A 13406-nucleotide genomic window follows, 5' to 3' on the forward strand; every position below is an offset into this window, starting at 1 on the left:
AAATGAATCAAATTCCCGGCCTGAATTATTGTCCCAGTCCGCCCCTGAACAAACTTCATATTCTTAAAGTCTCCTCTCTGAAAATAAACACTGGTTTTTAATGACTTCTACGTCATTTTAACTGATCTACATTTCGGCATTGCTTTTAAACCTGTTGAGTCTGATTCTGCATCTATCAATAAGTTACGTACTTCAGATTGTTCCAAAGTTACATATAAAGCAAGAACAGACGTTCAGAGTGACAACTAAAGCAGCTAAATTCTCCCTATTTCAAGTCAGCTTCAAGTTTCACAGGATTCAGCTGATGGAAGTCAGGGGTATTTATTAATCATTTACGTGCATTTTAGATTTGATTGCAGCTGATTTTGATAGAATTTGACTGGAACGGATGCAATAAATCCAAACTGAGCATAGAAGAGTTGGAGCAACATTTTATTTTAAGGGTCCACTATTTCTGAAATGTTTGAAAGTACCATATAGATTGGTTAAAGAAATACACATGAAGTTAGGAAGCATATTTCTCCATTCTAAACTAAGTAAATATTTAAGAATCCTCATTTATTATCACAATTGAATCTTTTTGAATTGATGTTTGTTTTTACCTGCTGTCCTCTGTGGACCAGTCGACACCTTCCCCATGTCGAGCATAGAACGTATATGATGTAGTCAATAGTATTTTTCAGTAGAGAGCTGTACTCCTTTGCACTTAATTAATTATAGCAGTTTTCCAAAATCTATTTTAATTTGTGTCTAAGATGTAAAAAAAAAAAAGCCTGTCTGGGTTTGTGTCAAATAAACAAAATTATAACTTAACTAAGTCTCATGTGTTTTTATGACCCTCAGCCAAGGACGTCATTCCAGCTAAGAGAATGAAAATAAGGGTATTTTTACTGAAAGCATCAAATTTGACCCAAAAACTATGTATGGGTTAACTTTTAAATTGTGGAACTGAGGACTAATGAAGGATTATTTTACACACACACAAACAACTACACGTGTTTTAAAGAGTTTCAAACATATAATTGGATGGTATTAAATTACATTATTAGCAACATTCTTATCATTTCAAATGTAAATCAAATGTAGTCATCCAAATATCTTCATGAGTTAGAGTAAAAAAAGTTTTACTGAAAGAAAAGCCTCATCAATCACCATGGCAACCAGATGTTAAGATTTGAGTTTGAGGCTGATTTTGATGGGCAGTGACATCACAGCAATAACACCGCTGCTGCCAGGACAACAGGACCAATTTGATTTGAAGCTTTGAGAGGAGAACTTTGATTGGTGCTATCTTTTCCTTAAATACTGAAGTTCAGGTTAGCTCCTCCTCTTTGACCCTGTCTGAGGTAAGTGATGCATCACTCTGTGGAGGTCTGTATGTAGCTATAATGCTAACCTATACATAATGAAGTTTTTCAATGAATCTCCTGTAAAATATGAAGTTGCTGCTGTTACCTGCTGCTGTTACATGTAGATAATGTGTTTCTGTGTTGGTTTGCGTTCATGACAAGTGTGGGAATATTGTTTCTGGCTTGTCTTGTGTTTTCTGCTGCTTATTTTTGACTCTGGTGATATTCCTGTCATTTTATGTTGCTATTTAAATGAATGAGTGAGAGCAGTGAGTTAATGTGATGCAAAGTCAAAAAACGCCTTTAGCACCAGGATATTTTCACATGTTACTCTGTAAATTAATGGTTTATTTTGACCAGACGTCAATGTGAGTGGTTAATAGTACCACTCACATTGACGTGTGGTCAAAATAACAGTAACAGTTGTGTCTATTCAAAAATTCAATTTCAAATTGAAATCTAAGCATCTGGTTGCTATGGTGATTGATGAGGGAAGTTTCCCCAGTCATTTATTTCAGAAAATTCTTTTTTTTAGTGGTGAGTTTTCTTTGGTTTATTTGGAGTTTAAATGTGTTTGAGGGCAAGTTCAGTGTCTCATGCAGAAATGTTCACAATGTTCAGAGTTACAATGTTGAAACTATTTATTATGTCCCCTGTAGACAAACATCAATTCTGCCAAGATCCCGAAGAGATCAACAACAACCACCAACCAGCAAGAAAGCTACAAACAACTGAGCAGAACAGAAAAACCTATTCATTAACTGTTCAATCTCGAGCACAAGTTTCTTCACTGCTTCATCACGAAATAGTAAAATCATGCAGCAGCTTGACACCGTGACGTCCCTCAGAGCCGAACTCCTCCAAGCTTTCAGTCAGATAAAAGCTCTGACAGATGGGAGCACATCTCTGAACAAGGAAGTAGAAGAGCTAAAGGACAAGCTGAAGGAGAAGGATGGTCTCTTAAAAAAAGAAACGAAGAAACGTCGAGCTCGCACCGAGGCCTACATACTCTGCCTGTCCGAGCTCACTGAGTGCCAGGCTAAATGCAAGAGTCTGGAGGCAGCTCTGCACCAAGAGCCGTCTCAGCCAGAGACAAGCTGGAGTCGAGAGGTGGATGAGGAAACCAAGGCCCTGAAAGAGGAGGTCCAACTGCTGAAGGTCGGACAGAGGAAGCTGGAGGATGACCTCACACACAAGAACGGGCTCATCATGAGTGAAAAAAAAAAAAGAATAGCTTATGCAAATGCTTATATTGATTGCCTGGCCGTGCTCACTACCACAGAAAAAGAGCTTAAGAAGAGTCAGGCAGAGACGCTGCAGGTGAAGCTGCAGCAGGAGAAGACATCCACTGTGGGACTAAAAGAGGTAGAGGACATCAAAAGACAGAACATGTCTCTGAAGGAGCAAGTCCTGAAACTCCAAAGTGAACGGACGAAGCTCGAGGAGGAGGGAAAGAAAAAGGACAAGTTGATGAGGGAAGAAGCAAATCTCGCTTCCACCAAATTACACTTGGCCTTCTTCAACAAGATGAGTGAGGCAGAGAATGAACTAGAGACTATTGAGAGGATGTGGAGGAGAGAGGAGCAGCAGCTGGAGACAAACTTCTTGTCCTGAACATCCGATTACATCAGCATCCGTCCTCAACCTCACCCACTCCTCCACTCCTTCCCTCTGCCTCCCACTCCCACCCCTCCCTCACCCACTACTCCACTCCTTCCCTCACCCACTCCTCACCCACTCCTCCACTCCTTCCCTCACCCACTCCTCCACTCCTTTCCTCTGCCTCCCACTCCCACCCCTCCCTCACCCACTACTCCACTCCTTCCCTCTGCCTCCCACTCCCACCCCTCCATCCCCCACTCCTCCACTCCTTCCCTCTGCCTCCCAATCCCACTCCTCTCTCACCCTTTTCCTCCACCTCAAACAAACCCCTCACCCCCATCCCCCTCAGCAGAGCTGCCTCAGAGGGACACAGAGACACAAGGACTGAGATGCATGGACAGAGACACACATGAGAAAAGCTCATAGAGACTTCATGAGAGATTGAGCTGCAGAGCACGTCACACGTCACAGCGAGGGTGCAGGTGCAATAAGTTACAGCATAGATCAAGATCCTTTCACTTGTTACTCAACAGTTCCACAACACTACCACTTTTCACCTTTGATAGTATTTTTCTAAAGGTCTGCTAAATCTGTGTTTTTAATGAGGTGTAGTTTTTAGCTAATTAAAAAATATATTTGCAGCTATTAAATATAGCTTTGTTCCACAGAATCTTATTTGGAAAGTCTGGAAGCATCAAGTTGAAGGCAAAACTTGTCAAGTACCTCAAAGAAGGCTTTCAGTTCCTGAGGATAACTGAGGTTCAGTGCATATATCACACCCATCATGAGTGAAGATGCAGAGACGATATCTCTCAAGTCACGAAGAACTTCAACACCATCAACCACTATTCCAAAATCGGCTGGAGGAGTGGTGGCATCACCTTATCTACCTATTTATCTTGTGTCTTTTAAGTGCCCTTGTCCTATTCCGTGTTTTTATTTTGGTTTTTATTTTATATTCTATTTTTATTGTATCCAAATACCGAACTGCTGTGATGACCTAATTTCCCTTTGGGGATGAATAAAGTAATTTATTTATCTATCTATCTATCTAACTTGTTCAAGCTCCCTCTCAACAGCTATAGTATCAGTGCTCTTCACATAGATGAGAAAGAAAGAACAAAAAATAAATTATGCTTAATTTTGTGTAAAACTTTGTGTCAAAGATTTTTTTATTAGGTTCTGTCATATTTCTAAATTTAGTACAGCTCTATGATTGCTCTAAGTACTAAGAGATGCCCATTTATATGTGCAAAAGAGGCAACTTCAGAGAATGCACAAACATGACAGCTGAATGTCACAACAACACAACACAGCAACAAAAGACCAACAATGTTCCTTTATTTCTGCATTTGGTTTTATTTATATATTAATTATGACAATAATAATAACAATAAATAACCTTGTCATCAGTTAGTTTTCATATTTATTTTAACTGTTTGCTGATGATAAATGTAAAAATCACCACGGTAACCATCTTGACGATTTCACAGCATCTTTTGTGTAATAATGTAAATTTTAGGTTGTTTTCTTGTTTACAAATGATACAAAGATTTGTCGGAACCATTTTGAAACAAATGGATAAGTGGAGCTACAATCACTACGATGGAATGACCAGAGGTAATAGAATCAAACTGCTCATCTTTCTGAGCGGACTTCAATCTGACGAACAGCTGGAAACAGCTGCAGGTGTCAGCAAGGAAATCCTTGGCAGTAGTAGTTTCAGAAAAATCGGTGCGTCTCTCTCTCTCTCTTTGTGGAGAGTAGGAATGTTAAAGGCTCATGCATCTTTCAGAGAGTTGATGTGGGCACAGAGTTTGAGTGCAGGTCCCAGTTTGAGGTTCATGGTGCTGACCAGGTGATCCTCAGTGAGAAGGAGCAAAGCCTGACCGTCAATTTCCTGCGAGCGAAACTCTTCAGCTACGACTCGTCCGCCTGGAGAAAGGAGAAGAAATAATAGAATCCTTTACATTCTGATGAGGGATTTATTAAATCTGCAGCTACAAATAAGATTCCTTAACTGATGTGATGATTTCTTTACTAATTTAAATATATATTTGAAAATAAATGAATAAGTGCCTAATATTTTTTCCCACAGTTCAAGTAGATGTTTTCATGCACCGAGCCTGAGTTCATTAGAAAGTAATTAAATTTCATGTGGCATGTAAATATGAATATTGGTAGAAATTTCATAGATTAGTTAAAAGCAGGTAGTTACTAAAGAAACACTGAGATTCAGGACTTCTCCATTATTGTTTTTTTATTGTGCAGTCTTTTCAGCATTGTGAAGTGAAGCTGAACACAATTTGTAAAACATGGGGAAAGCCATTCCTGACTTTTTGTTTATCCTTCGCACAGTATTTAACAAACAGCCATTTTCTATATCCTCAGTGACAAAGTAGTGCTGAAGCCACATCAGTACCTGGCAGAGAGTTGATATAAGAAAACACTTGTTGCACGTTCCACTGGGACGGACGGCCGACGTCTTCTTCTCCGTCAGAAACACTGATTGTTTCTGGCATCCTCTGCTCTCTTTCCCTCTCTCGCTCCCTCTCAACTTGCTTCCTGAGCCTGGTCTTCATGGGAATGGGAGGATCGTCTTCCTCTTCCTCCTCCTCCTCCTCCTCCTCCTCCTCCTGAGGCTCCTCTTCCTCCTGAGCCTCCTCTTCCTCCTCTCTCAGTGAGCACTGCTGAATCTCTTCCGAGGCACCTGACCCATGAGCCTGTGAAGCACAAAGACAATGTCCTGTGTATTTTACAATTGTTGGACTTGATGCATAGTGATATTTTTCAAAATAAATGTTTCATTTAAATGAAACTGAAAGGGAGATTCTTATGGCACTTGACAAAGATGACGTCACTGAAAAGATGGCAGAGGGCAGTGAGTTACTGCACCGCCCACTTGTTTACTAGTCACAACTGATCTACATTTCGGCATTGCTTTTAAACCTGTTGAGCCTGATTCTGCATCTATCAGTAAGTTACATACTTCAGATTGTTCCAAAGTTAAATATAAAGCAAGAACAGAAGTTCAGAGTGACAATTAAAGCAGCTAAATTCTCCCTATTTCAAGTCAGCAACCTTCAAATGATTTTAAAGCTGCTATTTTAGGGTTTAAGGTTCATTATAGCAAAATATTGGCCAACATCAGCTTATGTTAACATCAGCCTTCAAATGCATATTTGAGTTCAACCTAAAAGCTGTAAAAATGTGGCTGTTCCCCAGAGAGCTGTTGTGCTTTAAGACCAGTGATCCCTACAGCACTTCTGTGTTTTCCTCATATGCATCAGGTCATTGATATGAACGGACCTGTCTCAGGAAATGTTCTCTGGAGGCTCCGTTGACTCTGCTGGGAGGTCGTCCCCTCCTGCCCATCGGCCTGTGACCCCAGCGGCCCGCTCGCAGCACGGTGATACGCTTGGTGCAGCTCACACTGAACCTAAACACAGAGAGTCAGTCACAAAGTCAGGGCTGTGTGTCTTTGATGGCTGGATGGAGAATCAGAGGGAAACACCAGACTAATTATACACTTGAGACTTTTTCTTATGAAGCGAATGGAGCTCAATGGAGTCCAGATGTGAGTTGGCATGTCTCACCAGCACAGGAACAGGCTGCATTTTAACTCAAGCTGGGCAAATAAAATAAACCTAATATATCATGTATTATCTTTATTTATACAGAGAGCAATTCCTTAACTTTTAATTTCACGAAGTCAGGACCAGGTGGTTGGTGTTTTTCAGCAGCTGGATGAAAAAAGTTAACAATGAAACATCCAACATTATCAATTCTAAAGGATAGAACTTAACTTGAGTCCCTTGAGGCCCAAGCTTATTGGTTGTTACCATGGACCGTAAACAGAGTCGGATGACACATCTCCACTTCCTCCCACTATCCACAAATGAAGCTAAAACACGCTGGTCACATCTCGATGCGTGTGGGATTTATTTACCTTCTGACACACGTCATGGAGCAGAAGCGTTTGGAGCGAAGGAACGTCTGAGCGTAACCTCTGCTCCCGCAGTATTCACACTGCAACACCACCGCCATGCTCTCGCCCACTTCTGCAACTTCAGAGGAACCAGCTGTTAGTCTCACACACACACACACACACACACACACACACACACACACACACACACACACACACACACACACACAGTGCTCACCATCTGCTGTATGCTCATCGTTTTCCATCTCTGAGTCTGTTGAATCTGACTGGTCAGCATCCAGAGGACTGTCCTCTGCTGCTGTGTTCCCGTTGGTGTGTATCTCCTGTGACTCTGGTAGTGAAGCCTGTTGGTCTCCTAAGAGCGAGGAAGGACCCACCTGCATCTTAAAAAAGTAAAGTACATGTGTACATTTCGATATATGTGTGGGTTTTATTTTATATTTTGTTATATTTCTGTGACTGAGCCCCACTGAGAAGGCTTCTTTGCATCTCCAGGTAACTTACTGGGAACGGCTCGAGGCCCTCTCGGATGACGAAGCCCTCTATGAGGTGTGTGAGGACGTGTGTTGTCAGTATTCTGTCGGGGCTTCCTGGGGGGCTGGCTGGGGCGGAGGGAGGCTGGCTGGGGCCTCTGACTGTGGTAGGAAGGATGGAAGGAGGTAAAGTGGAAGGTGGAGGAGGAGGAGGAGGAGGGTTGCTGCCATTGGTGCTAGTCGTGTTGAGCTGGGAGGACTCCTCCACCTGTGGTGACCTCAACACTGTGTGACCGGAGATGACAGGGGACGAACCCATCACTGCGGGACAGTAAACAAAACATAAAATATATTACAGTCTCAGATTTTTAAGTTAATTCAAGATACAATAAGCCATGTTAGACTGAGAAGCCTTTATGTACTGCCCCTCTGGGTAGAGTTAGAAAGGATTGTGTTGTAGTCTTCTATCTTTAAATATTCTAGCATCATATTTTACCTGTACCATTTTGCTTAGGAGACACAATGAGGGATGCTGGGGTCCTGTCTCTCTGTCGATTTGGAGAACATCCACCTTTCTTCTCCTCTGGGTTCAGTCTGTTCACTTTGCACGTTTGCCCCGACTGAAATTAAAACCACAACATAACCTCAGTTAATTAAAACATACTGTGAACAGGAGATCTCCAGACAAGACACGGTGACTCACTGATGCATTGTCATTGCGTCTGACCACATGCACTTTCAGGTCAACAGCCACGGTCTGAGGAGGAGGCCGGTTCTGGTAGGGCATCTGGAGGAGGGCCTCCGCTACAGGCAGCTCCTGCTCTGTCAGCAGCACCTGCCCTGACTGGACGGACAAAGCCTGGACCGAGTGCAGGGACAGCCTCTGAAGCGAGGCCGGGGGGTTCTGGGGCAGCCTGGGGAGAACCAGAGGCGGAGGAGGAGGCGGAGGATGATTCTGCACTTGTGGGAATAAGGTCCGACGCTGCGGCGCAGCCACCAGAGGAGGAGGCTGAGGCTGAACAGTGGCAGCTGGGATTGAGTTCTGAGCTGATGATGCAAACACGCTGGTGATGTATGAAGAAGAAGAAGAGGATGATGATAAAGAAGAAGAGGGGGTCTGGGGGTCACTGTTAGTATGTGACTGGGTGCTGGGAGTGGTCAGTCTTTTCAGAGGAAGAGGGTGAGATTTTGTTTCCTGGGGGGCTACTCTTAGGGCTATGGGCTGGAGGTGTCTGTGGTTAAGGGCGCCTGCCGTGGTCTGCTGCAGGAAGAGCTGGTGGTGTGCCACCCGCTGGCCAGATGGACAGGACAGCTGCTGTTTGACCAGAGTGTGGGTCTGCACTGGAGAAAAGGCTGCAGGAAGAGCGAGAATGACACTCAGTAGAACAAATACTTCCACCAAGACCTGACAGTCTCCTCATGAAACCACATTTAAAGTCACATCCAGATTCTTATTTGTTTCTGCACCAAATTGTACACTCATAAACTACTACTCCTACTAAGGTTGTTGGATTAAAAACCTTAAGGTAAGAAATATATTGACTTTACCTGGTGGAGAGTTAATAAATAAAAGACAACAGTCACCTAAAACACACCACTTTCAGTACACTAGTGTCTCTTTCTATTCAATTTGCTGAATTATATCATAAGAATTATATCATCTGTTACATAAAATACCTGATGAGTGTTACTTGGTTCAAACGTCCTTGTTCAATAGGGAGCATAGACAGAGTGCAGGAGTTCTGCAAAACTTAAAAACTCAGGGTCTCTCTCTTTCTTTTCGGCCTCAGTGCATGAACACAGTGACTCACCTGGGCTTATAATGTGGGCTCCAGACTGACTCGTCTCAGTCGAGGTGTCAATCAGCTGGTTGGTTTTCAAAGCGCAGATTGACGTCTTGGACAAAGAGGCAGATGGAGACAGGGCTTGGGACTGTGTGGACGGCTTTAAGATGACACTGTGGGCTGTAGCCAGACCTCCAGGTAAGTGGGCACGCAAAGCCAGATTCTGAACCTGAACATATGCAAAGAGAATAACTTTTAAACATCAGTGTGTGGGGCGTTGACAGCCCTGTAACACCTTGTTCTTTCATGCAGCTTTATCTACTTTTCCTCTCACTTTTCCTAGATATCCTTTTCCCCTGCAACATGGCTCATGCTCAAGGTTTGTGACATCAGGTCTATAACAATGAGTGTTGTGTCACACATGGCTTATTTTAATTCTGTGCCTGACAAAGTCAGTACCTGAGAGGAGGTAGGTAAGGAGGAGCAGGAGGTGACAGCGGGGAGGTCTGATTGAACAGCAGCCACCGGAGCTGCAGGAGTCAGAATTAGCTGAAAGAGGAAAAAACGTCCAGTAAAAATAGAAATAGGGCAAATGATTTACGTAGTTTCAAAGCACCAGTATGACTAGAAGCTTGGGATATTTGAAAAGGCGAGTACCATCTGAGTTCGAAGGTACATCTGAGCCTGGTTACAGTTAGCTGGTCTGTTTCCCAGTAGCATGGCCTGCTGGGATACGGTGGTAGCAGCAGTGGTGGAGTTGGACGTGTGGGTGCGGCCAATCAGCTGGGCCGTCACAGGAGATGATGGTAAAGTGATCTGGGTTGAGGGAGGCGTGATGAGGAATGTAAAAAGACAGAGACTGGAGTTCATATGTGTGGATGAGAGCGAGAAAAATTACTCACAGAGCTTTGGGAAACACCAGCAGGTTGAACCAAACTGCCAGTGGATGGAGTCGGAGGCCGCCTCTGACAGACTGAAGCCTGAAAGGGATTGTGAACGCATTATTCCCTTCCTCTCACACTCTTTCATTCACATTGCACAAACACACACACACACTGACCTGCTGTATAGTGGCCAGACTCTGCAGCTGGGGGCTGTGCTGGTGCTGCTGCAGGGCTGCAGTCTGCAGCATGAGGTGCTGCTGCTGGGCTGCGTACATCTGATGCAGGTACTGGGCTGCCATGCTCTGAGGTCTGTGGATCGCATGCTGGATCACCTGTTGGTTAAAAACAAATACATTTTCAGTCCACTGTCAGCAGCTTGTTTTTCTCTAATTCCACATCTAGACATTACATTAGTCTATTGAAAGAAAAATGTACACACTGTAGAGGGGATATCTTTTCTGGGACAGCCTGTTAATACAAAATTATAATAAAAATGCATGCAAAGGTAACAGGTGCTGTCTATTACCTGACTTATCGTCCTGTCAGATGAAACAATGTATGCACTGCCAAGGTCCTATACATACCTATTACTGTCTGGAGTTCAAAGGTACTGTCTATTGCCTGGAAACCTTACATGTTGAATAAAACAATGAGTGCAGAGTTCCCAGCAGGTGCTGTCTATTATCTGGACTGCCAATCAAGTGACAAACTCTAGACCTGAACTTCCCCCCTGTCGTATAAAACTATATGTGGGATCCATGCTACAGTCTATTATCTGACCTCTTTGCTTGTCAAATTGAATAATGTTTAGAGATGTCTGCTGTCTGTCTAGCACCTGGACTGTCTGACAGTCAAGTTAAACAGTGCCTGTAGAGGTCCCAGGTATTAGCCCACTGGGATTATACCTGTTAAATTAGGCCCAGGGCTACCAGATGCTGTCTATTACCTGAAGCACTCATGTGCAAACCTCTTTGCAGAGCTTTTGGGTATTGTCTATTACCTGGACCGCCTGTCTGTCAGATGGAATGATGCTGAGGGAAGCTGAGGGCACCTGGGTGCACGTGGTGCAGCTGGAGCTGACTGTTGCCATGGTGACTGCAGCTGATGTAGTGGGGGTGGTGGCAGCGGCTACAGTTCTATTAGAGTCCGCCTGCTTCTCTTCTGGCCTCGGCCTCTCCATCCTCCAGGTCACACACACAGATTCAGTGATGGGGGAACTATGGAGATGAAAGAGACGTTAATGAACAGGAGGAAGTTGAATACCAACTTCCTCTGAAATGAAATTTAGATTTTCTCACTCTCTCTCTTCGGCAAAATCTTCAAGTGACATGAGTCTATAATAAATCTGTCAAAGCTTTAAAACATCCAATGTTTAACGAATGTAAATAAAGGCATGAACAGTTAAAATCAGATTTTAATAAAATACATTTTAAGAACTTGGTTTAAACCTGACATTCTGTTCTCAAATTCTGCCACAATGTTTCTGCTCTCGTTTATATTAAACTATTTAATTTGATAGATTTCACTGGAGTGTAAATTTAGCCCATTTTGCCCTGTTTCAAATAACGCATTATTTATTATCCTATTTGTTTTATATTGGTGTAAAGTAAATATATATGAAATTTGTGGTTCTTGGTGTATCTTAATCTTTTTTTTCATTTCAGCATAACAATCAAATTATGAGTCATAAGTTATAAACAAACTATAACAGGAGGAAAACAGATTATTAACACAATTAAAAAATATATTACACATCATTGATTAATTGATGGGTGTTTAATGTCATTTTCTGCCTTGAAAACAACTAATTATGCGTAAAATATTTCCTTAAAACAATAACAATAAAATAATCTCTGACAGCCCAGTAAAATAATGTGCTGTATATCTCAAATTGATGGAGGCTGATATTGGATGGAGGCTCAAACGTTCAATATTGATTGGATTTTGCTGCAGAACCTGTCTATTAGAAAGCAGACATGATATTATCCAAAAAACCCTGAACGAGCACAAAAACACAGTCTGATCTTCAATGTACTGTCCATAATGTATAGGATAATCAATTCAACATATCGGGGAGTCATTCTCTGTCTCTCTGTGCGTCATGCATCCTCATCCATTCACCTCTTGTCGGCGGTACCTGCCTGGTAGTGAAAGACTCGGGCCATCAGGAGCTGCCCGTACCCCGGCACATTGTCCCAGTCAGGAGGCGACACTGATGCGTCAATGTAAAATGGAGATAAAAAAAAATCAGACGGTGCTCAGACAGGAGACTGTAATAATAAAAAAAAGAGCCTGGACACAGCACCGCTTACAGTGCGGGAGGACCTTCCACATGCGGGGGTCTGCTGCTGCGCGCACTGCGTGGACAGACCCGGAGGTGTCTGACTGTTTACTCTGAGTTTATTTGCATTGTAGGGACGATTTTTACTATTCCTTATCTGTGAGAATGAGCTTCGTGCGGGATTCATTTTGCAGTCCAAAGACACTGGGGAATTAATCTCAGTGAAATTCAGCAACCATGCATGATAATAATGATGAACTTTATTTATATTGTTCTTTTTTTACAGTGTTACAAATGGCTTTACAAGGAATAAACAATGAGAATAAAACAATGAACAGAGAAAATAGAACAATAAAAAAGAACACTTCTTCTATTACTACGCTATTACTACTATTAAAATTAGAAATCATATCACTTTATTTGTATTGCATATTTCAAAACAGCTGTTACAAAGTGCTACACCAAGAATACAAATTAAAAACAAGACTAAAAACAAAGCAAAATAACACAATCTAATTTAAAATCAAAGACAGCCAATGATACAGTATAAAATATAAAATCAAAGGGGGCAGATAAAATAATACAACATGATTTAAAAATAATGGCAGAATAAAAGGATGAAAGACACATAAGCAATAATAAAAATATAATGACACTAAAAAAAAATTGTAAAACACATTTGGTCAGTTTCAAGTCTGAGTTCCTCAGGTAAACTATTCCAGAGGGTTGGGGCCCTGTCACTATAATGACACAATCATGGGGCCTTAGTATAAATATCTATTGATGTGAAAGCACAGTCGAGTAGCTTGATACCAAACCATGTACCAGAATTAATATTAATATTTGAATTCAATTAAACAGCACCACAAACTGCAGCTTCCTCAAACTGATGGATGACAGCATAATTATCGTAGAGGCTGAAACTGAAACGGTTGTATTAATTATAAATGGCATAAGTGATAGAATTTAAATAATTTACAGTGTCTTTCCATTTAATATGTAGTAGTTAAATTATAGTGTAGTATTTGTCTGTCTGGCGTTGAGATAAATTACGTTTTTTTTAAGCCTCCAAACCAGAGCACTT

The 13406-nt window shown here is 42.0% G+C and overlaps 2 protein-coding genes across 6 annotated transcripts; one reads left to right on the top strand and one right to left on the bottom strand.

Annotated features, from left to right (window-relative positions):
* Positions 1 to 1181: 1181 nt before the first annotated feature.
* Positions 1182 to 3997, top strand: LOC138405093 (golgin subfamily A member 5-like). Its single transcript, XM_069511299.1, has 3 exons — positions 1182 to 1346; positions 2009 to 3433; positions 3620 to 3997. Exon 2 carries the CDS (start codon positions 2166 to 2168, stop codon positions 2961 to 2963), a length of 798 nt encoding a protein of 265 aa, XP_069367400.1. The 5' UTR covers positions 1182 to 1346; positions 2009 to 2165; the 3' UTR covers positions 2964 to 3433; positions 3620 to 3997.
* Positions 3998 to 4269: 272 nt separating this feature from the next.
* On the bottom strand, positions 4270 to 12397 carry phc3 (polyhomeotic homolog 3 (Drosophila)). Of its 5 annotated transcripts, none has more exons than XM_069511296.1 (15): positions 12163 to 12397; positions 11093 to 11258; positions 10218 to 10373; positions 10060 to 10137; positions 9815 to 9973; positions 9617 to 9706; positions 9185 to 9386; positions 8077 to 8726; positions 7870 to 7993; positions 7405 to 7694; positions 7118 to 7283; positions 6901 to 7018; positions 6261 to 6390; positions 5374 to 5674; positions 4270 to 4886 (listed from the first exon to the last, which is right to left on the bottom strand). In XM_069511296.1, the coding sequence occupies exons 1-15, from the start codon at positions 12204 to 12206 to the stop codon at positions 4732 to 4734; spliced, it is 2829 nt and encodes a 942-aa protein (XP_069367397.1). In that variant the 5' UTR covers positions 12207 to 12397; the 3' UTR covers positions 4270 to 4731. The 5 variants fall into 5 exon arrangements, with proteins under 5 accessions (XP_069367397.1, XP_019962239.2, XP_069367396.1 ...); XM_020106680.2 differs by having other exon boundaries at positions 6901 to 7012; positions 11042 to 11258; positions 12163 to 12396; XM_069511295.1 differs by having other exon boundaries at positions 7876 to 7993; positions 11042 to 11258; positions 12163 to 12395.
* Positions 12398 to 13406: the final 1009 nt, after the last annotated feature.

Source organism: Paralichthys olivaceus, chromosome 16 (assembly GCF_024713975.1).
Source record: "Paralichthys olivaceus isolate ysfri-2021 chromosome 16, ASM2471397v2, whole genome shotgun sequence".
Taxonomy (NCBI): Eukaryota; Metazoa; Chordata; class Actinopteri; order Pleuronectiformes; family Paralichthyidae; genus Paralichthys; species Paralichthys olivaceus.

Coding starts and splice junctions, on each gene's coding strand:
- LOC138405093 (XM_069511299.1), top strand. CDS start 2,166: ATGCAGCAGCTTGACACCGTGACGTCCCTCAGAGCCGAACTCCTCCAA.
- phc3 (XM_069511294.1), bottom strand. CDS start 12,206: ATGGCCCGAGTCTTTCACTACCAGGCAGGTACCGCCGACAAGAG. Junction 7,994..8,076: donor GACGCAATGACAATGCATCA/GTGAGTCACCGT, acceptor TTTTAATTTCAG/TCGGGGCAAACGTGCAAAGT. Junction 7,284..7,404: donor AGGGCCTCGAGCCGTTCCCA/GTAAGTTACCTG, acceptor TACTTTTTTAAG/ATGCAGGTGGGTCCTTCCTC.